The sequence below is a fragment of the Tachysurus fulvidraco genome, chromosome 9, assembly GCF_022655615.1.
Source record: "Tachysurus fulvidraco isolate hzauxx_2018 chromosome 9, HZAU_PFXX_2.0, whole genome shotgun sequence".
In the NCBI taxonomy this organism is placed as follows: Eukaryota; Metazoa; Chordata; class Actinopteri; order Siluriformes; family Bagridae; genus Tachysurus; species Tachysurus fulvidraco.
Window position 1 is genome coordinate 10,052,971 of NC_062526.1, and position 26,563 is coordinate 10,079,533.

At 36.9% G+C, this 26,563-nt stretch overlaps 3 protein-coding genes across 5 annotated transcripts in view; 2 read left to right on the forward strand and 1 right to left on the reverse strand.

Moving 5' to 3' along the window:
- Positions 1-33: 33 nt before the first annotated feature.
- Positions 34-2,394, forward strand: polr3g (polymerase (RNA) III (DNA directed) polypeptide G). Its single transcript, XM_027138302.2, has 7 exons — positions 34-242; positions 353-482; positions 657-725; positions 798-857; positions 1,004-1,065; positions 1,342-1,476; positions 2,149-2,394. Exons 1-7 carry the CDS (start codon positions 132-134, stop codon positions 2,233-2,235), a joined length of 654 nt encoding a protein of 217 aa, XP_026994103.1. The 5' UTR covers positions 34-131; the 3' UTR covers positions 2,236-2,394.
- lysmd3 (LysM, putative peptidoglycan-binding, domain containing 3) lies at positions 2,390-9,593 on the reverse strand. Of its 2 annotated transcripts, none has more exons than XM_027138300.2 (3): positions 9,436-9,593; positions 6,069-6,339; positions 2,390-4,062 (listed from the first exon to the last, which is right to left on the reverse strand). In XM_027138300.2, exons 2-3 carry the CDS (start codon positions 6,330-6,332, stop codon positions 3,403-3,405), a joined length of 924 nt encoding a protein of 307 aa, XP_026994101.1. In that variant the 5' UTR covers positions 6,333-6,339; positions 9,436-9,593; the 3' UTR covers positions 2,390-3,402. The 2 variants fall into 2 exon arrangements, with proteins under 2 accessions (XP_026994101.1, XP_047674225.1); XM_047818269.1 differs by lacking the exon at positions 9,436-9,593 and adding an exon at positions 8,346-8,368.
- Positions 9,594-13,183: 3,590 nt separating this feature from the next.
- Positions 13,184-26,563, forward strand: part of adgrv1 (adhesion G protein-coupled receptor V1) — a 118,445-nt gene continuing 105,065 nt past the window's right edge. The window contains exon 1 of one of the 2 annotated variants that reach the window (XM_047818700.1): positions 13,184-13,527. The gene's annotated coding sequence lies outside the window, so the exon portion shown is untranslated. The remainder of the gene's footprint in view (positions 13,528-26,563) is intronic. The other variant, XM_027138513.2, reaches the window with a different exon arrangement.

Genomic DNA, 26,563 nt, shown 5'->3' on the forward strand with positions numbered 1-26,563 from the left:
GCTAAAGTATAAATATCCGAATTCAGGTTTAACACTTTGTATCTTGTTCTGGGTCAAAAAAAAAGAGAAAGTTGGTTCGTTTGGCTTTGTAAACCTAAAAAAAAAAAAAATAAATAAACAAATAAATAAGTATGGCTGGTAAAGGCAGAGGCATAGCAGCTTTTACATTTAACATAGACGCACTGGGTCTCACCAGAGGATCCATGCCTGAGACTCAACATGGTCCACAACCCTTGTTTCCTGTGAGTTCACAAAATTCTAGGATCTATTTGTTCAGCATCATTAGATCTCTTTGCAGCCACAACATGTGATGTATTATACAGCACTAAACTGGATTTTGTGTGTTCGACAGCAAATGGAGTTTAAACCAGTGCCTTTAAAGGCTGGTGAGGATGAAGACTACATGTTAGCTTTGAAACAAGAGATTAGGGGAAGAATGAAAGGCCTGCCTTTCAACATAAAGCCGTGCTCAGGCAGGAGTGGTGGGTTGTGCAGATTAAATCACAGCAACACAATGCACCATGGCTTTCATTAGTAGCACTTAACTGAGTGATACACACATGAAGCACATGGTCATTAGCTTCCAGTTTCATCTGTGAAAAGATCATAAATATCTTGAAATAAATGGTCATGGTTCTTGTCATTGTGTTTATTAGATGTGGAAAAATATAAAGAAAAATATATTAGAGAATGCCAGAAAATTGAGGATGAAGAATGGACCCCAGGTAACATCTCTATGATTAGAGCTTATGATGTGTTTGGGTCATTTCACATTTAGCTTAAAATTGGTTTTGCAGACTGGAACCGTCTTCCAAAGGAGCTAATGCCTCAGAAGAAGATGATTAGGAAAAAAAAGGGTAAATTCACAGACAAATGCACATTACTGCATTGGAATTTCATTTCTGAATAAAAGACACGGCATCTCGTTCCACTGCATGTCCCAACATTTAGCGGAATGACAATAAAGCTAACTTGAACTTGAAAATAGAAAATTGTTTTGCAGATCCAAAGAAACCCAAAAAGATTTCAAGCAAACAGCAGGAGGATTTGTTGTCTAAACTGAATGTAAGTTTATGATTATTTCCAAATTTATTGCAAACCTACACTCTCAGAATGGAAGAAAACCCATCAAGGATTCTTAAATGTTCTCACCTTTACTGTTTAGTGGTAAAGCTTCTGCTTTCCTCTGAATCCTACAGAGATGTACTTTTTAATACGTAGATTTAGTACTTTCTATACTTCTTTTGACCAAGTCTGAACTAAATTAAGTATTTCTTTGTTTTACTCATTGGAATGAATGCATTTCTGTTCTTTAAACGTTTGTTTTGTGTATTTTTAAAGGAGCTTGAGAAGAAGGCTGATAAATCAGACGATGAGAATGAAAAGGAAGAAAAAAAGGGTGATGAAGAGGAAGAAAAAAAGGGTGACGAAGAGGAAGAAATTGAAGGAGATGAATTTGATGAAGAGCTTGAAGAGGTAAAAAGAATGGTTAGATCTTCGTGTAAATTTGAGAAATGCATAGCAATTATTAATAATTTGAGCTTTAATGTAAAACAAAAAACAAAAAAAACACTAATCTCCTTTAAAAATGAATTTTGTTGCCTGAGGCTCTTATAGCTGTGAATAACAAAAGGCTATTGGATACAGTATGCAACCTCATTTACACCAAAATGGAACATTAAGAAAGTCACATGTCCCTGAAAGCTATAGAGATAATACAGAAAAATATAGAGAAAGTATAGTAATGAAAAATGATTGCAGAAACAAATGCTTATTCAAAAAGTGTATCAGATTTGAAACTTAATAATTTAGAAGTTGATTCAGTGAGGAACAAGGAAAACCCATGTTGCAATATATAAATATACTGGTGTGCTAGTACAGAACAATCTACAGCAAATCTACTTTCAAAATTCAGATTTAGCACTGATTTTATTTGGAGAGCAGAGATAGAGAGCAGCTCTCCAGCAGTAAAGTTAGTTTTGGCCTGTAACTATCTGATAGACGATTAGAAATCTCACACTCAACCCTGTCTGACTTTCCACTGAGTAATTGTATAAGCATTTGCTTTATTGTAAATTTTAGATAATGTGTTAGACTGTATACTGGAGCACACTGGTAACTTGGGTCTTTTTGACATTCTTTTGTCAGGAGAATGACTACATAAATACCTACTTCGAAGATGGTGACGAATACGGCGCAGGGAGCGATGACAATATGGATGAAGCCACATATTAATCAATAATAATAATAATAATAATCATAAAAGATTCTGGCATTCAGATGAAAATGAGAACATGTAAATCATTTAATTTAACTATTCAAACATCCTATATCTGTTTGTTCTGTTCCGTGTATCTACAAATGCAGATTAAAGTACACACAAAAGTACTAAAATATAATTCATTTATTTTCAACCTGCAACTAAATTCCACAGGCCGAAGGCACATACTGCTCAAATTCATCCTTAAACAAAATGGTCATGGTTAAAGAGAGTACACCGTGAAGTTTCACAAGTATTATACAGTTCACATCAATTCATCAAGAGTTAAAGATTTCATCACTGAAGTTGGCAAACAGGCAAAGTTAAAAAGAAAGTACGCAAGATCAGCGTCAATACTGTTTTTGCAATTATGATAATTTCCTAGAATAAATTAGTGTGTCTGTGTACATCCCTGACAAAAGAGACCTCAGTCGCCCTTGTGACATTCTGAATACACGTTTTGGCTCAATGCTTATGTCTAATATGGTTTTGTAGCACGTGGGGTAAAAATAGATGAGAGAAATTGCCTAAAGGACCGAATCAGGTAGAGTTCACGCTCCCTGCCGGAGCAGAGCCAATGGCACCACTAATGCACAATTAAGTACACTTATGTCATGGCAGCTTCAGACTTGTCACAAAGTGTATTTATTTTATATGAAAGGATGAATTCAATAGATTTGAACCAAACACCCAGGTGATTCCTAACAGAACAAACCTAACATGAAAATAGTGGACTTAATTATTAATTTGATAGCATGTCTGCAGCTTCTTCAGACTAATAATGGATTTACTTCGTTATGTTTAAGAGCTTATGATATGAAATGTGTGGACAAATTAAACAAATCAGCTCTACAAGAACTGATTAATGTTTAAATCTGTTGGAACTTAACCTAGTTGTAATGTAATGTTGTAAAGTTGTAATGTTTTAACAATATGCCACTACCAAGAAGGTGTTACTGTGCATCCATATATATTTCACAGAGGATACATTTTTATTTTCTCCAGAAGCGAATTTTAGAGAATGGTTCAAAATTATTGAACATGTCCTTTAAAGGTCCAACTTTGATCACTGACAAAGTGGTTGTGTGTACAAGTCCTTAAACAAAATTCCTCAAAACTAACATGCTGGTCCACATCCTTCCCTACGTTTTTTTATGTTCCTGTCCCAGAACAGATGCTGGATGTTCAACAGCTGGATGTATGAGGGAATCTTGGTGAGGAACAGCCTTAACTGCTGGTAGATCTGGCACACCACCAATGTTTGAGACTGTTGTAATGGATTCTGTAGTAGTGTGGTGGCTAACGTCTGCTTTCATCAGCACCTCGTAGTACAGCAGGTAGAACACTGGTGTGACGATGCCCACCACAAGCATAATGGCTACTGCAGTCCACCACCTCATACCCCAGTCTGCGCCATAGTACGGGTCTTTCCTTCCGGCAGATCTACGCTCTGCCTCTCCCTGTACAGGCTGTTGGGAGTTCAGCGAGGACACCACCTCGCTTAGACTGCTTCTGGATGGATTTGTGTATTTGACCAGACGCTCAATGTCCTTGTCCTTCTCCTGCAGGAAGCACTCCACACTGTCGGTAGAGGAGGAGGAAGAAGGAGAGGAGTCTGCTGATCCTGTGCTCGGAGGGATCTCTGGGATTCTGCGTACACCGCTGGGAGAGTTGGATTTGTGTGGAGCTGTGCTGTGCGTTTCCGTGAACAAGCTAAACTTCTTCACAGGGATTTTGATGGACCTCAAGGCGAAGAAGTCCTGCTCTGTCAGGAGATTGTTGGCCCTCTTTAGATCAGTGACCTGGGGCAAATGCAACACACCAAGTTAGCACTAGGGATACAGCAATACCACCCCCCACCCTCCAAGACATAGCACACTTTTAGAAGCATAGTTTACTAAGTATTAAGCAATCAGGGAATCATGTAGGTACCATTTTCAAGTATAAATAGAGTAGTGAAGTGTGTTCGCACTGAAAATTCTAACAAGAATGAATGCACTTAATACCTAGACAATGCACATATTCAGCCCCACCCAAAAAAAACACCACCACAAAAGTATGGAATGATACTCTCGGTGCTTGCAGCTTTGTTAACATAGAGGAGTGGAGCTACCACCCATCTTACATATGTCTGTGTTATGATGCATTTTTTTTTATTTAAATATTCTGCTAAAGCAAGCAGAGTCATGTTTCATGCATATGATGTCATAACATGTCATTCAGTTTTTGTTAAGACGCGTGTGCGCCAACCAAAACCTTATGCAAATTCAGTTACAAGAAGCCATGGTTCACAGCCAAACTGAAAAAACTTCAACATGCCAAGGAAGATGCCTACAGAGGGGAGGACAAAGCTCTGTATAAGCAGGCAGGAACCTACTGACAAAAGAGATCATAATAGCCAAAAGAAGCTACTCTGCAAAGCTGAAAAGCAGGTTTTCAGCTAACAACCCTGCATCAGTGTGGAAAGGCCTGCAAGACATCACAAACTACAAGAGATTCAGTTCGCCTTTTAATGCAATAATTCAGGAAATTCTCCACTCCAAACTCCTAAGGCTCACTATACCCCCTTCCCTCTGTCAGTGGATCACCAGCTTCCTGACAGGCAGGAAACAGGCGAGGCTCCTCAGGGATGTGTCCTCTCCCCACTGCTATTCTCCCTCTATACTAATGACTGCACTTCAAGTGACCCAACTGTTAAACTCCTGAAATTTGCAGATGATACTACGCTCATCAGTCTCATCCAAGATGGCAATGATGCTGGTGCTATGGTGCAGTCAGAACAGCCTAGAGATAAACACCCTCAAAACTGTGGAGATGGTAGTGGACTTTACAATATCGAACAGCTCTGTGTCATCAATGGAGTCCTTCAAGTTTCTTAGCACTAACATTTCCCCAAGACCTGAAATAGGAGTGCAACATAAACTCCATCAACAAAAAGGCCCAGCAAAGGATGTACTGTAACACACAGTTAAAACAGCAGAAAAAATAATTGGTGCCCACTGCCCAGGACTTGTACCATACAAGAGCCAGAAACCGGGCAGGAAAAATCACTACTAACCCTTCACACCTTGGACACAATCTCTTTCAGCTCTTCCCTTCTGGCAGGCGCTACAGAACTTTGTTTTCCAAAACTGACAGACACAGGAACAGTTTCTTTCCCCAGGCAATCACCCTGATTAACAACTCACCATAATTATATTCCCTGCTTCATATCTATAAGTACTGCATTATCAGACAATATTGCACAATATTGTTATTTGCACTACCATGCACTTCTCACACCATGTACATAACTGATCAGTCATATTCTGTATTTATATTTAATACCCATACTGTCTATATTCTATCACATCTGCATTGTCTTTTATAGTCTATATTATCTTGTCTTGTATAGTATTGTGTTATGTCTGTACTTTTGAGAGTCACAAACAGCTGGAACCAGATTCCTTGTGCGTGTCAACACACTTGGCCAATAAATCCGATTCTGATTTGCCATCAACTAGGAAGTGAAGAAAAAATCTTTAAGTGTTCTATTTGAGATTATACTGCCCTTCATACACTAGCCAACTGAGTGGATAGTGTATAGCGAGTCATTTGGGATACAGCTAGAATCTTTAATATGGCTGGTCTGAGCAGACAGAGCAGTATCTGTGAGTGTAGCCATTAATAATGAACTTGCACGTTGATTCTGGAGCCAAGTCCCTGTCTCTCTCCTCACATAACTGAAGTGTTTTCATAGTTCTGACATCTGTGTGTTCTGTCTGCATCAAATAATCTAGCCATGCTACACACCACTGTGTTGACTTACAGAGCAGAAATACTGCAGCGAAATGCTAATCAGCGTGTCTCCCTCCTTGATGTCTCTCATCACGTAGACAATGTCATCCTTTCTCTCACTGGAGTTACTGCGCCGGTGCCTCTCCCTGCCTCTGGAGCGAAGCTCGTTGCTCTCTCCATCCTCCTCAGAGCACTCGGTCTCAGAATTGCTCCCGAAGATATAAGTGTGAGCTCCAGTTGCAGGCTGAATCGTCGTAGCTGACTGGAAGCCATTATATTGGTTTCTTCCAGTCATTTTCTCGCTGTTTGCAAAAGAATACAACGGATCAAGACCAGAAAACAAAATATAAGACACAAACATAATATATTTGTTTTTTTTGTTCAAATCAGACTAGCTGATTTCTTTTAGTACCAGTTGTACTTCTAACCACAAGTTTGTATGAATGTTGTTTGCTTATTCTGTTACTTTCTATTATTTCTACTGATTTCTTTGTAACATAAAAAGCTGCAGGCTTTTTCACTGTTGTTTCCTTTTGTACAAGACAATCATAAAAACTAGAGTCTGCTGAGGGAACTCAACAGTTGCTATTAGGATAACATTAACTTACTAAGTTCAATAACAATAAATCTAACTCTAGATGGATAAACAGTATGTTGTTCAGTAATAAATTAAAAAATGTAATCACTGGCTTATTTATGTGGTAAGACCAACAACTTCACAGCATTTCTCAAAGCATTTTATTCCTTCACTTATGAGTAAAAAAAATAAAAAATATGAAACTGATATTGGTTCAAAACTTTGCATCTTTACTTTTACTGAAGCAGTTTTTGGACTGTCCGAGATGTTATCTTTATCAACTCAAAATGATAAAGTCTTCCTGAAATATCCAGTTTAACTCTGCCAGGTTGCTTGGCCAAAACAGCAAGTATTTCTTCACATTTCATATGACCAGTTTTAAAGATTTCACAGATCCAAAGTAAATATGGTGAGAGGTTTTGTTACACAGCTCAAAACTCATGGAGTATTTAATGGTCTACCAAATATCAGAGAATGAGAAAGTGGCCAGGCTGCTGATCTACATTGTCTGACACACACACACACACACACACACACACACAGAGAGAGAGAGAGAGAGGGGGGGGGGGGACAGAAAGAGAGGGGGAGAGAAAGAGAAGGGGAGAGAGAGAGACACACACACACAAACCCACACTTCTGGGTGTGTGTACATCAACCATACACCTTGTAACTAAAAATGTGGGCAAATTTTGAAGTGGAAAAAATATATACTTAGTCATACACTTCCTTCTTCAAACCCAGAGACCTTCGTGTTTCACCCCTATCTTTGACTTTTTCTTGTCAGTTCGTGTTTTTTTCTTATCTTCTTACAGAAGACACCCGCATGTTTTAACCAAGAAAACACTGGAATTGCTAACCTTTGCATATGGCTATGCAAGAGAGATTTTCCCCACAAGGTTTATTCCAAATCTGTGGGTTTTAAACATCATGGGCTGTTTCATATGTCAGTTCCTATATGTAATAACTCAAATATTTCTATTTTCTCTCTCAGAGTGTTTAAACAAGCAGCTCTATTAGTTCTGGGCTCTAGACAGTACATCAGCAAATAATATTATGTTCTAAAGCAGGGGTGTCAAACTCTGGCCCGCGGGCCAAATTATATGTAATTGGTATAATGTAATTATATTTGGCCCGTGAGATCATATCAAATGTGCATTACAGCTGGCTACCCGCATGCTCCGCTAATACTACAAATCCCAGAATGCCTTGCCACTGTATTGACGTGTAGTCACAAACAGCAAGCGCCCCTCATTCTCTATTGACAGTCGTTAACAATCATGCTAGAGTCACATCAGGCAAGTTACTTCCCGTGACTTTATCTCAGTTTTATATTTTGGCCCACTGTGAATTTGACACTGCTGTTCTAAAGAAAAGATACTGACGCCAACTTTGGTCATTAGTTGAACTTGAACTAACAGCTACAGCAACGTAGAATATTTGTTTACTGTTAGGATTTATTGTTCATGTTTTCATCCACAGCAACATTCAGGACACAAAAACACAGGAACAAAGAAATGAACTGGAACAGTATTAAGGAACAAAGTAATCGATGTGGTTGGCTCAACTCAACCAGCATAGCACTAATAATAATCTGAGATGTTCTAGGACAATAATCCACAATGACGTTGTGTGATGCATTTTGATTTTTTTTCAAGGCAATTATTTCAGAGCATTTTGTATGCTTTGCACTTACAATACATTTAGTAATTAAAGCCATGTCATGCTTTGTACCTATTCATAATTACAGTGAGGTTGTGGAATGTCACCGAGACGAGTCGGTTCCTGTTGTCATTCTTTAGGTTATTGTGGCAGATCTGTGATTTGAATGAACATAGCCGGATGTGCTCTAAGGAATATGATCAAAATCTTTGTACGAATCTGAATAAAAAAATAAATAAATGAATAAATAAAACAAATGCAGCTTTAATTTAAAAGATTTCCGGTTCATAACAGAGTCAAATCATCTTTATTAAGAGATTTATAGTGAATAAGAAACACTTTTAATGTTATAAACGCCTTTTAATAACTTGTAGACTTACTTACTTATTTTATCTAAATTGCATTTATCCATCGAACAGCTAAAATATTCACCACCTCAGTCTTCCTGATATATTCTAGTCAATTCAAATTTATTTGTATAGCGCTATTAACAACTGACTTTGTCTCAAAGCAGCTTCACAGAACATAAACATAAAACGAATGGTTAACATAAAGAATAACAAAGATTAATATCATACAAATTAACTTTGCCTTAGTCTGATTGGACAAAACTTTTCTACATATCTGATAAATAAATGTGTGTCAGGTGCCAAAAAGAAAAAGCTACATGGAGAGAGAAATGTTCGGGGATTTCGAGCCTATCCGAGGTCCATGGTCAAAGTTCAATGTGGCGATACAACGAAGCGAGATTTTTTTTTTTAACAAAACAATTAATAAAAGTGTTGCTCTGAAATATTTAAAAACAAGCCGGGAAACAATTTATCGTAACAATTTGATCGTATTGAAGGAAATCTAGGCCAATCTGTTTCTATGGATGGAGTTTATACAGCTCTACATGCCCTCAAACCTGGTTAATTAACTAATCCGTAAACCTATTAGTGTGATTCAATTTAAATACCGATTAACAATTAACTCAAATATCTATCCACAACGCTAACGTCACTAATACCCAGAGCTAAGTCTACTTTCTACACAGTACTCATATCCCTTGCTAGCTAACATTGTTAGCATTGGATAATATACCTTAGTTTACTTACAACCAACCAGCAAGATAGTCAATAAGAATATTTAGTCGACAAAAACATAAACAAACAACAGTTACCTGATACAGTCAGGTGAATCCACCGGTTTTAGCTAAGCCATTATTCTCGCTAATCCAAGCGCTGAGTGTGCGTTTGTTTAGCTAACTAGTTATCTACGCCACGTCAACACGGTCCCAGCGTCATGACGTATGAAGTGGGCGGGGCGGGAAGATAAGGATTTTCAGTCACAGTTCCCTATCCTTGAGCTCAAAGTGAAACCAACTGATTAGTAGCTTTAGAAAGAAAGATTCCGATTGGTTAATCCTGTTTCTCACAGTGGCAGCTACCAGCTAATAAATGTTTAAAAAATAATGACGTTTAAAATAATAATAAAATAAAATAAATAGCTTTTTCCTAACTGACAAATTACAGAACGCGTTTTATTCAGCTGTGATGCTGGAAGGTTCCACTAGGGGGAGCTATTGGCACACGCTACTTCACACACGTGACTTTGTGACCTGGAGCCATAGATATATATACACTAGATGTCGCCTTGTATAGGGCATTACATTGGAACGAATGCGTCAATTGAGCCGCCATCTTGGTACGGGGGACCCCCTCCTCTTAATGCATTAGCGTCAATGTAGGCAAAGAAATAAAATCACCAAAAATCGTCATGAATGCGATTCTAGTTTTTTTTTGGTTCGTTCCAAAGGTCAGACATGTATAGAAAATTGAAGTCTTTGATATTAAGATAATCTACTTTTTCACAATATAATGCATAGTGCTAGTAGGTGTAAGTTTATTACTTACATTCTTCCACTTGAGTAATCTTCAAATGAACAATCACTACTTACCTTAGCCTACTGCATGCAACACTGCTACTATGGTGTGACTATACATGTTCATTTAAATATTTAAATTGTATTGGTTTATTAAATATGATACACAAATTCAAAAGGAACATAATGTGAAAGTTAGATAGTCAAGGTGCCAAAGACCGTTCAGTCTTTTATTTATTCCTTTCCTGCAATACTTTTGCCAGATTAAATAAGTATATAATAAAGTCACATAAACAAAAAAAATAATAAAAATAATAAAAATTGACTTTGAGGCTGAACTTGTGTGTTACACTGCCAACCTAACTGGTGACATCCTTCCAGGACTGTCAGCTGAATTAACCATTAAAAAAAAGTGTTTAGTGTCCCTGCAACTTGTCCATGACTGGCGTCTGTTTATCACTTGGGAATCTACAAACAGATTCAGATTCTGATTATTTTATTTAATACCATGTCAGCAATCAAAAGCTATTTTCATGGCAAAATTCAATTACTAAAATACAAATATCATATACATGCAATAAAAATAAATAAAATACATATTTTTATTTTAATTAACAAAACCTTTTCCAAACCTTTTTCAGACAATGCCAATATGTCCTTATTAAGTGAAGTAACTTGATAAAAGAGCATTCTGCTTGTGTTAAGTCCGGGACAATCTAATAAAATATGTTTGACAGATAAGGGAATCTTACAAAATATACATAAAGTTGGGTCTTCACCTTTAAGTAAAAAAGCATGGGTCAATTTTTAATGTCCTTATTAAGAGCTTCGGAATGGTAACTAGCATGGATTAGCTGCGGTCGTTAACCAAGGACTGAAACAAACCAACGGAACACGAAATATAATTTCCTACCATTCAATATCACAAAACACTTTCTCACTTGTGAAATGTAATCCCTTGCTGTCTGGTTTTTAGATTTATTTCGTTTGAACAACCAAACGCAGCACAGAAGTCCGCATTCGTCCATGCATTTGAGGTAAAGGAGCACCGTACAAAGATGGCGGCAGTTTTGACGCATTTTTTAGGACCCCAAGCCGACATCTAGTGTATAGATATCTATGACCTGGACCTTAGATTACAGACCGAGTACATTAGATCTGCTAAAATAACACTTAATTGACCCCAAGCGTTTTCCGGCAGCAAACATAAAATACAAGGCACATATATAGAGAAATAAATAATAAAATACATAGAAAGTAAAATGAACACTGAATACAACTGTGTTCTGTATGAATCAAGATTAATTAATATGAATCAGTGCCTTGCAAAATTTAAATGATGTGAAGTTAGAGACTTTAGGTTGTCTTTCCATACCAATGCCAACTTAGTTATAGGTTATACAAAAATACTAATAATTCATATCATATTCCAGCTACCCATTCATCCATTTATTCATTCATTCACCTTCAGTAAACATTAAATCCTGATCAGGGTTCTGAGTAATACTGCAATCTAGATGGAAATGCACCTTGGATGGGATAACAGCCACTCTCTCTCTCTCTCTCTCTCTCTCTCTCTCTCTCTCTCTCTCTCTCTCTCTCTCTCTCTCACACACACACACACACACACACACACACACACACACACACACACACACACACACACACACACACACACACACACACACACAAAATGTCCAGGAGCAGAGTTGGTTGGAACTCGTGATTTAACTGGAAATCTGTAGGCCTATATTTAACAACAACCACACTACTAATACTGCTAATAATAATAATAATAATAATAATAATAATAATAATAATAATAATAATAATAATAATAATTATTATTATTATTATTATTATTATTATTATTATTATTATTATTATGTTATTATTATTAATAACAATAATTATTGTTATTTTTAATAATAATAATGATAATAATGATAATAATAATTATTATTATCATTATTATCATTAGTATTATTATTAATAACAATAATTATTGTTATTTTTAATAATAATAATAATAATAATAATAATTATTATTATTATTATTATTATCATTATTATTATTATTATTATTATTATTATAGTAACAATAACAACAACAATAATAATAATAACAACAATAATAAAAGTATTATTATTGTTGTTATTATTCAGTGATTATTATTATTAATAACAATTATTATTGTTATTATATATAATATAATAAAATTCAATATTAATAATAATAATTATTATTATTATTATTATTAATAACAATAAGTATTGTTATTTTTAATAATAATAATTATTATTGTTGTTATTATTGTTATTATTAATAATAATAACAACAATAACAATAATTATTGTTATTTTTAATAATAATAATAATAATAATAATAATAATAATAATAATATTATTATTATTATTATTATTATTATTATTGTTATTATTATTGTTGTTGTTGTTGTTATTATTATATAATTAAAAATCCAATAATAATAACAACTATTATTATAATTATAATCATTTTCATTGTAATTATTATTAAGAAATCCAATAATAATAACAACAACAATAATAATAACAATAATAATAAAAGTATTATTATTATTGTTATTATTCAGTGATTATTATTATTAATAACAATTATTATTGTTATTATATATAATATAATAAAAAATCAATATTAATAATAATAATAATAATAATAATAATAATAATAATAATAATAATAATAATAATAATAATAATAATAAAAGTATTCTTCTTCTTCTTATTATTATTATTATTATTATTATTATTATTATTATTATTAAAAATCCAATAATTATCAGTAACACCAAAGAGTTGTTGCACATGAGATATAAACCTTCACACACTTTGTCAAAAAGGGAAAGTGCACACAATAATCTTGAGCTAAAAATCTCATGTTTTGGGGAGTGGTGTACCGCAAGTCACTGTCTCCCCAAATAGCGGGTTGAGTCGGACGCGCCGCTGGGTGGAGCTGTTCGAAGCTGTTTGACGCTAATGCGATTAGCACGTCTCGGTCTCTGAGCAGACGGCGCTGCTGAAGTGCGCGCCGAGTTCAGTTCGGAGAAGCGGCATGGCAGCACGGCTCACCCCACCGCGCACCAGTTATCCGTCATTCTCACACAATATCGAGTAAGACACTAACAAGTATCCTTCCTGCTCCTCTGTCTTATTTGGACTGTATAAAACTTGCCTCTTTTTGTTACCTGGAGAGCGGCGCTTGGCTGAAGCGCAGTGAGAATCCTTGGATGATCCGTTAGCTTACGCAGTGACCTGCACGCGCTCCTTCTGGTCTGGAGACCCCCATGCAGGCTTAACTCCTCCGGAGCCTCCTCTTTTCACCTCGGACTGTTAGTGCAACGTATCAGGTGAGTTAGAATGATCCATGATCTCATGAAATAGCTGGATGCTGAACAGGTGTTTGAAGAGGAATGCACTTTGTGAGCAGCGTGTCACGACATTGGACCATGTGCAACACGTAGTAAAGCTCGAGCTCAGAGTCTGCATCCCGTCTGAACACACAACAGACTGCATGCATCATCATCACCTAATGCTGCACTGCATTATTCTAATCCAATGCTCTCAATGACAGATACGCTCTAATTTATAAGCAATAGTGCATGCATGTGATTATGTGTCTTATGTGCATCATATGCGTTTTTCTTTCTTTCTTTCTCTCTTTCTTTCTTTCTTTCTTTCTTTTAAGCATCATATTAAACGAACTCGTGCAGTATCTGTGCACACACAGGTATATCTCTGGCGTTCATTGAGCTCGTGTGATTTTGTTTAACTTTGGGCAAAGGAGCCGATGGCGCGCGTGAATCCGAGGGAAATAATAATATTGGTGATGGAAGGTAATCTGATTGGTGTTTCTATGGTTACGCGGCGGCGCCCTTGCGGGGACGGTGCGCTTTGTGCGTCTCTCCCCCGCGCGTCTATTCACCCAAAACAACAGGGAACCTCCTTTAAAAACATTCAATTGTCAAACCATAAACCGTTCATGTGATCATGGTGTGTTTTGATTTACCCTCATGGAGAGTTTGATTTAATCAATTGAGCGACTTTATGAGCGCGCACCTGTTTTCCACACAGAGTCTGAGGCGGTTTCTCTTTGTCCCGTTTCCTCCATTTTATACTGATTTACACGATACTGTGATCCTAATAGCTGCGCGCGGGGGGCAAGACTCGAGGTCAAAGTTCAGAATGGCTTCTTATCTTTGTTTTTTTTTTTGTTTGTTTGTTTATTTGTTTGTTTTTTGACAGAAATATCAGGCTGTGTTTACACTTTCCAGATTCACCAAGGGTTCACACTGTGCAGCACATTTTTTCCTCCATTGCTATTAAATTGTTTTTGCTGCCACTTAATAATTCTTATATCACCAAGACTGGTTAAAAAGATATAATAATAATAATAATAATAATAATAATAATAATAATAATAATAATAATGTATATCCCATGTCTTCCAGCTATCATCTAGGAACAGTCTGAGTCTATTTTACTTTGATGTGAGTTTCTATAAAAGTTGTTAGCATGTGGTGATTGTACCTATGAACCACTGCTGTGATTATAAAGACTGTCGTGTCTCTATATTCACAATATACTCATTGATGGCATCCATTCAATCCACTTGTTAGAATCTTTAAGGAAATAATAAAGAGCAAATATTTTTTAAAATCCCATTATTCAATGTTTGTTTCCTCCCTTTTGTCTATGGGATTTTCATTACTACTGTTGCCTCTGGTTTGCTTGGTATGGATCTACATCTACATCCAGATTTCTGTCAAGCTGCTTTGTGACGATATTTATTGTTAAAAGTGCTACACTTCTAAAATTCAATTAAATTGATTCTTTGATGAAGGGTATGACTCAAATTGTTTGGCCAATATGATGAAGTTATTGCGATATAGTATATAGGTAGCACTACCATGTAGTACTTAGTATATATGTGATAGCTGGTTGCAATGCCTGGCTTCAAAACGAAAAAAGAAGGAAGAATTATCTACATATGTGTCTTTTGTTCAGTCTGTTTAGATTCTGTGGTTGTGTTTTTACCAGCAGGAGGCATGGGATGAGAGATAAAAGAACAACCAGGTGGTCAGCTTTATTTCTTAAAACCTCAGTCGTTAAGGCTTCAGATTTTAGGTTTTGAGAAATTTGTGAGTTAAATTTAAGAACCAGTTGCACCTTGTCTCAGTTGTAAGACACTTTGGATAAAACCATTAGCCATATATGGCAATATAACATGGTCATCTTTATTTTTTTCAAAATGCTGAACAGCTGTTTTCAAAATTAAGGAGAAGTTTGACACCAGTTTATTAGCTTTTAACAGGTGGTCAGCATCATGATTTAGCAGAGTTGAAACAAATGGCTCGATGATTTTGAAATACATTTATTTGCAATAACGTTGTACTTGCTTGTTCCCTCTTTTTTCATTGGTTGTGATCATGTGCTTCTTACATTTATCCGTGTGTATGTTATTATTACTGTACTAAAACTATTTCTCGGGTTTGACTTGAGACTTTGAGATTCACTTTTGTGTCTTAGCCAAAGTGTGACACGCCATAAACAGCACTTCCATTGATGAGGTGCTAAGACTCTGATTGATGTTTGTGGGACATAAACAGACCACACAAGGCCACACATGATGGAAGAGCAGCAGGTGTACTGGAACAAAAGAAAGAATCGTCCACACAGCACAGTAGCGGTGGCTAAGCTAATGGCTCTTTTGCGCTCGCTGTGAAGCAGACGCTTGGGCCGCCTTTTACTCAGAGTATCTTAAGCTCCAGCACTGAGGAGGACAACAGAAATTTCTAGAAAATGTCTTATATATTCACCATGCTTGCATTACTTGCCACCTCTATTACCATTTTATATATCAGTTGCATGTTTCCACTTGTTTAGCTAATCCATATGGTTAAGTCATTACATAAGGAAAATTATAAGTGAGGCTAATTGTAATGTCTGTTGAGTTTTCTTGACATTTATGAACAACATATAAAGGCTTTCTTAGAAATATAAAAAAAAATATCTCTTCACAGTTTGTACTGTAATTTAAGCTTTCAGACACTGATTTTATGGACAAATGCCTTTTTAATAATGTAGCATCATAGTATAGTATAGTAGTAATATGAGTATCAGATGATCATTATTTTTCCCTCCACATTAATCAAACTCAGGATGACACCTTTTTAATCCCTGATGTAATAAATAAGTATTGATAAATAAATGATGTAAAACCTTTCATAGCCCAAAAAGCAAAACAATTCAGAATAAAGTTGGCATTAGTTCCAGTCTGGTTGTGATTTCCACACCTTCTGAACCGACATAGCAGGGTTCCAGTCTGGATCCTACTTTCCCACCAGATTGGGGCCTCCACTAAAACAAAGTGGCCACGCAAGGCGCTGAGCTCTGGGGAGAGGATGAATTCAGCTGGTGAAAACGCTCCACAAAGAGTGCGAACCGAGAGCAGGATGGCAATGCAGTGGGAATATGCCACTGAGCTTTACTCTGCATCTTCTTATTGAATACCCAAAGCAGGATTTTGTGTTATCATAACAACACGATGAATGTTAGGTGCTTGACTCCTGTGTATTTATCACTGCCAATTTTGTACCTTCATACCAAACCTGTGGAATTGATACCTTACAAAACCCTACATACCTCATCTCAGCAACTTCCTTTTTGCTTAACACTGCACACATTAAATATTTTTATTTTTATGTCTCTGTTATATTTAAGAAAGGGTTTACATATATTAAAAAAATACAAATTAAAGATTAGATTATTTCCTATTAAAATAACACTTGAACATAAATGACTCAATTTTTTTTTATCCAGAAAGTAAATAAGTAAAAGTAGAAGATTTTTTACCAATCCTTACTTGAGGAGTTAATCTTAAGCAATAGTTATTAGTTACTGTACAGTGATCTAAGAATTGCTTTACTATTTTAGCGAATTGTCCAGTGAAGGATTTGATACAAAATATTTTCAGAAACCTTAATCATTCATTTTGACTAGCTTAACTTTTTACATGTCTTACTGAAATAATTTAAAGAAAATGCAAATGTAGAAAATGTAAAATGCTTAAAACACAGATTTCTCTGCTAGTTTTAAACTAGCAAAATAGTACAATTTAAAAAATATAACATTATAATTCATTTAAATTGTTATATGTTCAACAGTGTTCTCCTGTACAATTATTCAAACCTTATGAAATGATATTTCATGTTACTTTAATAACATTAATTACGTTTTATACAAAAACATAAGAATGAATATATACATATAAAAATCATATATCAAAATCTGTATATATTAATTACACAGAAAGAAAGAAAGAAAGAAAGAAAGAAAGAAAGAAAGAAAGAAAGAAAGAAAGAAAGGAAGGAAGACTGTGCCATGGGTTGAAACCATGTCCAGCAGCAAGCAGGATTTTTATCCATTTACTTGACCACAAGTGTTTACTCATATTAAATAGACAGATTACTTTCCCTTTCCTTTCTTTCTTCTGGTGTATATATGGGAAATTCTGTATTTTTGTTCTATGCACACACTTACATTAGAAGTATTTAGCTGTTGTATTTATCCAAAAGACAGGATCCCGCTGAGCTGCTCTACCAATAATTTACCAGTTAACTTGGTGGTGCTGGGATTTGGTGGTGCTGGAACTTTCTCTTGGCTCAAGAGCCATTGCTGCCCACTGCTGCCCACTTTACATAAATGTAGTACATATTACAATAATTGCATAATGTAATATTTTTGTTGGTCCTTTTAGTGCTTACCTTACCAAATTTCTCTTTCAAGTATAAAAAGGATAGTAATATTTTCAGCATAACAATTAAGCATATCTAAACCATGCTTTATGGCAGCATTGTGGTGCCACCTCCTAGTTCCTGGTTTGATCCTGAGCTTAGGTTACTGTCTCTGCAGAATTTCTGTGCATGTTCTCTTCTGGGTTCTCCATCTCCCAGATCATGCCAGTGGGTTGATTTGCTTCACTAAATAAATAGGTGTGAATCAGTATGTAATTGAGTGTGTGAATGCATGCCGCTCCGCCATGTACCAGCGTCCCGTCCAGAGTATTCGAGCGCCTCACCCAGTTTTCCTGGGATAACCTTCAATTCTTCCATGACCCTGAGGGATAAAGCTAAAGGTGGATGAATAATAGAAGTCTAGGTTTAATCATTGCAAGACATTTGAACTTCTACGTATTTCTACATAAGTTTCTTCATTCTTCTCCTCTGTGTTCTACTGCAAACATTGTAATTGAAAAGATTTAGAACTGTGTGTGTGTGTGTGTGTGTGTGTGTGTGTGTGTGTGTGTGTGTGTGGGTGGGTGGGTGGGTGTGTGCAACACACATTACGTCAATCGAATTTTACCCAGGATATTGCACTATATATTTTACTGTATTGGTAATTTTGTTTATTACAGTTGCAACAAGCATGTGTGACCAATAAAATTTGAGTTTATGATTTAGCTGGGTTTCAACAAAAGTCATATGGAGTCACTATCATCCCTTATTGAACCAGTGGCAGGTTTAGTGTTCTAATCCAAATTTATGAAGCCAAACGTTCCAGGCCTCGCCATGATTTTCTTTTTTCATTTACTTCCCCATCACAGGGAAAATGGCATTATCTCTTAAGCAGCAAGAGGTAAGTTCGGTGATGAAGAGTGCAAATGGGAGTGATTTATAAGTCTGCGAGGATGGATGGAGGGCTCAGGGATTAGTCAACCAAAAAACTGAAACTGTTATGAATCCACACAAGTTCACAGTAAGCTCCAAGCAGAGGTTGGCTTCTTTCTTTTCTTGGCTTTGTCCCCTTTTTTGCCATGGTATCCACAGCCACTCTTTCTCCATCCTTTCTCTATGGCTCTTTCTTCTTCCCACCACCAGAAAGGTTCCTCCCCATTGTGTTTCGTCATGGTGAAAGAATTTCTGAAGTGGAAGGATTTGAACTGAATCCGGGATCATGCAAAGTCCTCCACTGACCAGTGAGTGCTGAATTCAGTGCTACTGACTCCTCTGACTGCCTTCTTACTTCCACATGTTAACACAGAGGATGACCAGCTTAACAGAAAAGGAGAGTCATTACTGGTGAATCAGACTAAATGGCAAAACAGGTGATGGCATTTTGAGGGAATAAGGGAGTGTTGATTTGTTTCCTCATTCAGCAAGAGAAGTTATCCCTGATTTTAAATCAGCTCAGAGGGTTCTGCTTGCTCAGGCATTTTTTCTCATCCACAATCCAGCCATCTGTCCGAGCTCTGGCAAACTCGCCAGATTGAAGAGACCGCGGCAGGAGTTTCCCACACCTCTCTTCTGCTGAAGGGGTCTTGGAGGGGAGACGGAGTGAGAGAAAGAGACCTAACTGTCTGAATGGGGGTTTGATTCGGGATAGGAGGAGTTCTCCTGTGGAAAAAAGGGGCGTTGGAGTGGAAAAAAAAGAAAGAAAAAAAGAAAAACAATGTTGCAAGAAAAGAAAGAACACAACAGTGAGATTCATGGTTTAAAAAAAGAAGGAAAAAAGTCTGCAAGTTTTTGTGTGGTGGTCAGTGAATCGAGTGCTCTCTTCTACTCCGCTGATTCTCTCTGTCTCTCTTACCAGACGCTCACACACACACACACACACACACACACACACACACACACACACACACACACACACACACACACACACACACACACACACACACACACACACTCCACACCCATTGCTTCTGTGTGTGCAGCTACAAAGAAAGGCAATTAGCATTTCAGCCAGGCTCAACTGGCTATGTCTGATGAAGTAATAAGCTTTATAATTTGTTTTTTTTTCCCCCTCATGCAGGCTTCTATTTGTGAGGCTGGCCCTTGTTTAATCCTATAAAAGTAGTTTTCGCTTCCCATCTAGACATTGTTTGTCACAATAGCTAATCAGTCATGGAGCTCCGTGGCTCCAGGAGCATTCGCAATGTGAAATTCAATGGCATCCTTTCTTGTGATCGAAGCTCACAAATTGAGAGCAAAGAAAAGTCATTGTGTTTTGGGGAACAATAATAGGAGATGCCTTTGGTACAAGCCGAATTGGCCAGAGAGCAAACCAGAGACAATGTCTTCGAAATGTACCCTATATTTCTCTCAATCCCTTTCACTCTCTGGCCACTGCAGACCTGATTGCCATTTAGTCCTTACAAAGTAGGTGAAACACTTGGACAAAAAATACAATATGACGATATGACAGGGCTGTTCCTGTATTTCTAGAAAAGGTTTTTTGTTCTCTTTCCTCCCTCTTTATACCCCTCAAACAGAACGACATCTGCGCCCACTCAGACCTCTCAGCACTCCCATATTCAAACGTACACAAACACACACATGTGCACTCACATGTTTGTTTATTTTTTTACTTGCATTCTAATTCTAGGTTAAATATACAGTCCAAAAATAAGAACTTTTTGGGCAGGGTTCTGCCAAATTAGTGTCTAACCAACGAGACAGGGGTTTCAAAAAAAAATTCTTCACTGGGGTAATGATGTATGTTTTAGACATAGTCCTTTATTAAAATTCTTAATTCCCCCTGCCAGTGACAGCAGCTTACCTAAAAATATTTTAGGGGAAGCATGAGTGCCAATTATTGGCTTCTGAGCACTCCATATAGATCCGCTCTGAGGTTTGCCAGAGCCCCCCAAAAGAGGCTGGTTACTGAGGCAACAGAGCGTATCATGAGAAATGAGAGCATCTTATTTTTGTTACATATCCAAGAGTTGGTGCACCAATGTTTCAGTGCTGAGATTTTCATCACGCATTTCAAATAAGACCATGAGAAATAATAAGAGCTGAGGTTTTCATCATGCATTTCAAATAAGAGATGAGAAAACCAGGATGAAAATAAGAGAATGAAAAAGGTCTTGATATCACGTAGGTTGAGTGAATTGAGGCGGTAATATTGACCACAGTGGTGCCAGCATTCATTCATTTATTCATTCATTTTCTACTGCTTATTCGAACTTCTCGGGTCATGGGGAGCCTGTGCCTATCTCAGGCGTCATCTGGAATCGAGGCAGGATACACCCTGAACGGAGTGTCAACCCATCGCAGGGTACACACACTATCATTCACTCACACACTCACACACTATGGGCAATTTTCCAGAGATGCCAATCAACCTACCATGCATGTCTTTGGACCGGGGGAGAAAACCGGAGTACCCGGAGGAAACCCCACGGGGAGAACATGCAAACTCCACACACACAAGGTGGAGGCGGGAATCGAACCCCCAACCCTGGAGGTGTGAGGCGAACGTGCTAAGCACTAAGCCACCGTGCCCCCCTGGTGCCAGCATCATGTGGTATAATTGTTGAAATGTGGCTGAAAGGCCAATTCACTGAAGGGGAAAGGACATGGCATTTGAAAATGCACAAATCACTTCATTAGCAGTTATTTTCACCTTGCACCTTTATCTATGTAAATTTGTGACCTGTGAGTTTATAAGGATCTGTATTCTGAGCCAGTAAAAAGCAAGAAAGTAGTACAGTGGTCTCATTGGTCAGTAAATAATGAAGGAGCTGCTTATTATTAAATAGTGGTTACACCAGAAGTTTGCCTTGCTGGTTTTTCTTTTGTTGCTTGGCATACATTTCTGAGTCCACCAAAAAAACACTGATGTTTTTGTGGTTAAAAAAAGGTTCTCACTGTCTGTGAGAATATTCATAGATAGCAGTGTTGGTATCTCTGGAGTACAATGACTCATTTTGTCTTTTGCAAATTTTTCTGAAATTTGTTAAAAATCATTTATAATAAATAAAAACATTTACGACCGTCTACTGAATTTCAGTACAAAGGGGAAATTAATTGCACGGATTGATGATACATTGCATTCGCCCAGTTGAGTTGCCAAATGGTGCTTGTATTGTACAGATTTTGCCAGTTCAAAAGCTTGGTGATATTTAATGGTGGATAATGATGCCAATGTCATAAGAAGCCCTAACTGTCTTTATGCAACTGCTTAGCACTCATTTTCTAATCAGGGTAAAACAACAACAGGGAGAACAATGTTCAGCTACTACAGGATGACATAAGCAACCCCCAGTTGCCGAGTCACCAAGGATCAGCTTTGACAAAAAAAAAACCTTGTGCATGGATTAATGTCCAGAGATCAACTGGTACCTTAAGCTAGACTAATGTTCCTTCTGAGAATATCTGAGCATTCAATGTTATTTTGTCAAGATCAGGTCTGTACGGTGTTTGACATAATTGTATCTGGTAGACCAACCACCTATATTAATAAAGCTGGTCTTTGTTTGCATACTTTGGGCAAAAAAATGGCCACAAACTCCCTTATTGCAGAGTCTCATGCGCAAGTCACAATATTTGGTGTTTATTTATGAGTTCCTATCACTTCACATCTATGTGCACCTTATAAGCTTCTGTATGATCAAAGGTTTAATTAGTTGCTGCCACAGCCTCATCAGTCGAGTTTATGAGATGAAGGCAAGTCTGTAATTTTCATTCTGCAAACCACTTTAAATCAAGATTAGGCAATATGTGTCATTTTTATTAAATTAGTTTTTGCATTTGGTTGTATGCGGCTGAATTGTGCATGATCATTACAATATCAAAGCACACCATCTCACACTTTCATACTATTACAGTAAGTGTGGGATCAAGGGATTTGTGTCCCTTACAAACATGCACACCTTACTTAAATTGAGCAGCAGCATCCTGGAGCATACCCACACACATGGGTTGCTCAGCACTGGCTGTGAATTCTTAGTGATTGAATAATTGATGCCAAGATTACAGATCCTAGGGGTAACCCAAGAGGCAGGTACTGGGCTACAGAGCAAGGTTGTAACCATACACTTCATCACATCTTCAGCCAGCTGATCTAGTGTAATTGCTTAAGTTTCAGTTACATTACGGCCATGGCTGCCATTTGAACCTACTGCCAAGTCACCCTTGAGGGCTCTGGGTTCAATGCCTTCCCCTGTTTATTACATAGGGTGGCAAGAATTCCTAGAATTACCCAGAAGGGTGTTTTCTCTGCAAACGTTGATCTAATAATCTTCTGAATTATGCAGCTTAATCTGCATTAACAAGAAAGTGCTGAGTCCATTGTAATCAAGTTTCCTGGCATGAGCATGCAGGCATTTTTAAAAGAGACTGGTAATTCCAAGCGCTGCTTCTGAAAAAAGGAACAATGTAAATCTTCAGAAGCATTCAGCAATGGCAAATGAAGGACATTGAGGAAGCTAGAGTCATTTGTGCATGAATTGTTTTCTCATTGTTCTCTAGAGAGATAGAAAAAGACAAAGAGAGAGAGAGATAAGAATAATAGTCTCAACCTTCCAACACTGAGTACGTCTCATCTGTTGTTTTACTTGGTCTTAAGCATTGACTTTTTATTTCATTATTTTTATTGTTCATTGTCTAGAAATTTATAGTAGCCTGCAGCCATCAAATAATTGTACAGCAGTTTTTCCCAGTGTTTCCCAACCCGAATGTTGTAGTGGTTTTCCAACACTCTCCACAGCTGACTCAGCTCATCAGCTATTTAACAAGCCCTTCTTGAAGTTATTGGGTGTGTTATAGCAAGAAGAATACTAAATGTGCAGTGCAGTTGTACTCAAGTTCTAGGAATGGAAAACAGTTGTATGGTAAACAGCTCATTCCACCTGTCACACTTCTTGTGAGGACCATGTTAAACTCACTTTTTGGCAGAGGCATTTCAGGAATTTTCTCATTCACACATAGACATCTGCACAATAGCTGGTCCTGGGGTCAGTCAAAGAACCAGGCTGCCAGGTTCTTGGCTGCTCTAGGGCCTCCTGGTCACTGATAAAGTGTCTGATGTGACTATGGCCAGTATGTCCTGTGGTGGGCTGGCAGACGATGAGGAGATCCTCACAGAGTTTTTATTTATCAGTGTCAAGAAGCTCTGGTGACGCTCCCATGGTGACCTTTTTGATGAAGGATGGCTTGGTTACCTCCAGTGAACCATAACAAAAGTGACAGAGCTGAAATGTCTTGTGTTTTTGGCATGATATAAATATGTGACATTGTAAGATGCGTCACTGATACATGAAACCCATTTGAAGATGTGCTTATCAATTCACTTTCCTTTAGAGTTTTGTTTAGGCTTTTATAAAAAAATTAAAAGGTCCAGTCTATTCCAGAATTTCTCCACCACTGCACAGGTGAAACATAAACACAGGGCTGTCAAGTGTCACGTATTGCGAGTGACAGTCACGCATTTCGGTCTTTTGTCACGCTCTCCCACCACATATTGTATTTCTCACGCAGAATTTTTTTTTGACTATTTATCATATATTTAATAAGCCGCAGCGCCCAAAATGTATCAGTCTGCACAGCTGTCTCTATGGCAGGACACTTAAAAAAAAATCAAAAAAAGAGGCTACAGAATAGCCAATCAGAAAATAGCACTATCTGGGTAAGATTTGGTAACAACCAATGGAAAAAAAAACATTAGCGAGGGTATTTTCGATGGTCGGTTTGAACAAAACCTCAACACAAAACAGCTTGTCTCTGGACAGGACATTGTCCTCAACCATGATCCTGTTATGAATCCTGAAAATGTCTGTTCTTGAGCCGAACTGTTTTAAATGGGAGCAACATTGCAAATGATAAAGGAGTCCCAAAAAGGAAATAAACACACCAGTCATACTCTCTCTCTCTCTCTCTCTCTCTCTCTCTCTCTCTCTCTCTCTCTCTCTCTCTCTCTCTCTCTCTCTCTCTCTCACACACACACACACACACACACACACACACACACACACACACACACACACACACACACACACACACACACACACAAATGAATAAATGGAAACTAAACAAATACTTTGTACTTGGTTAAATTGCGGTCGGTGATCCTTACTCCCCCATTATTTTTTGTTTTATTTTATTTTATTTTATTTTTATTTATGTATTATTATTATTTTTTTTATTTATTTATTTATTTATTTATCTATTTATTTATTGGGGGGGTTCATGCTTGCCTGTCTTCAAAACATGAGAGCCCTGTAAACACAGAGAAAATTTAGCTTCTTAAGATGTCAATGAAATCTGTCAAGATTTGGGCATGGAATCTGACTGCAATGAAAAAGTAATTGAATGCAAGAAACCAGTCAAGTAAGAACATGCATGTATTTTCACAAAATATCACTATTAATATTATGATTATTGTTACCATTTAATTTGCTTTTTGGGATGTTTATTATACAACATTGGATATACAGAACCTCTGTTAAACAAAATGGAAATATATGGAATATATTAACTTTACAACATTAGCTAAGCTAGCCAGCCACCTAAACACCACACTGCACCAACGTTAAACTCTAGCTAACAAGTAGAGCATTAGCAAGCTAGTAAACAGTAATTATATTGTGCAAAACAGTAACTAGCTTTTAGAAAAAAGCAAGCTTAAATGCTTACAAATACAATGTAAACAAATTGTTTATTTAAAACTATTTTTTTATGTATTTAAACTCATTTGCTAAGACCCTTAAAATGGCTAACAATAGGATAAATATTACAGCCTGGATCATCAGATAGCCTACAAGATGCATCCTGGTGAGTTTTCACTACTTTTCCTCAACCACATTTTCAAATTAGAAATAGAATAGAATAATAGAATCTGTAAAAAATTTCACTTGTAAATAATGTCAATCTGGGTGTATTGTGTGCAAGTGGGCGCACAACACTTCATCATCAGCAGTGGATTTTAATCCAATAAATATGCAAATGTGGAGATTTAACCGTTTGTACTTTTGAAATTTGTTTTTTCCACTACATTTTTTATGGCTGAATATCAAATGACTCCAGCAATTATACCCAAGGAAAAGCGCATGAAACAAAAGCTTAATGTAGTTTTTACATTTAAACGTTGTACCTCATTACAAATGCATTATTATTTTCAACCATTGCAATTAGCATTCTTAATGTGCATGATGTGCAGCAGAGGGTGATAAGAGGATTCAAGAGTTAGGAGTGTGAATGTGGCAGTCTGTTTGTGTGTTAAAGTGTATGACGTGTTGAGTTGTTTAGTCTGGTGGGTTGGTGATGGTGGTAGTGTTTTGTCTAAATAGTATTTATTCCATGAGGATTTGACCCCAGATCAAATTGATGACCTTTTTATTACAGCGTATAATTCTCTCTTAACATGGGTGTAAATATCATCTGCATATCGTTTTTTCACTTAGAGAAAAAGAAATAATGATATTCAATCTAAGTGAAGTGCAATATAGCAGTTCCCAGCTCAATGAGAGTGAGATAGTGAATAGGAAGCTTTTATCCCTAAATCTTTTCATTATGTGCTGACCATAATCACCCAAAACCAAATTTGTGATAAATAAAAACAAAAATTAAATAAAAATATAGCCGCACTTAGACACTAAGTACC

Bases quoted from the DNA above. Each gene is read 5' to 3' on its own strand.
- polr3g (XM_027138302.2), top strand. From the start codon at position 132: ATGGCTGGTAAAGGCAGAGGCATAGCAGCTTTTACATTTAACATAGAC. The intron at 483-656 runs GTGGGTTGTGCA...TGTGTTTATTAG, and splicing joins GCCGTGCTCAGGCAGGAGTG to ATGTGGAAAAATATAAAGAA. The intron at 858-1,003 runs GTAAATTCACAG...ATTGTTTTGCAG, and splicing joins GATGATTAGGAAAAAAAAGG to ATCCAAAGAAACCCAAAAAG.
- lysmd3 (XM_047818269.1), bottom strand. The intron at 4,063-6,068 runs GTAAGTCAACAC...CATTTGCCCCAG, and splicing joins CGCTGCAGTATTTCTGCTCT to GTCACTGATCTAAAGAGGGC.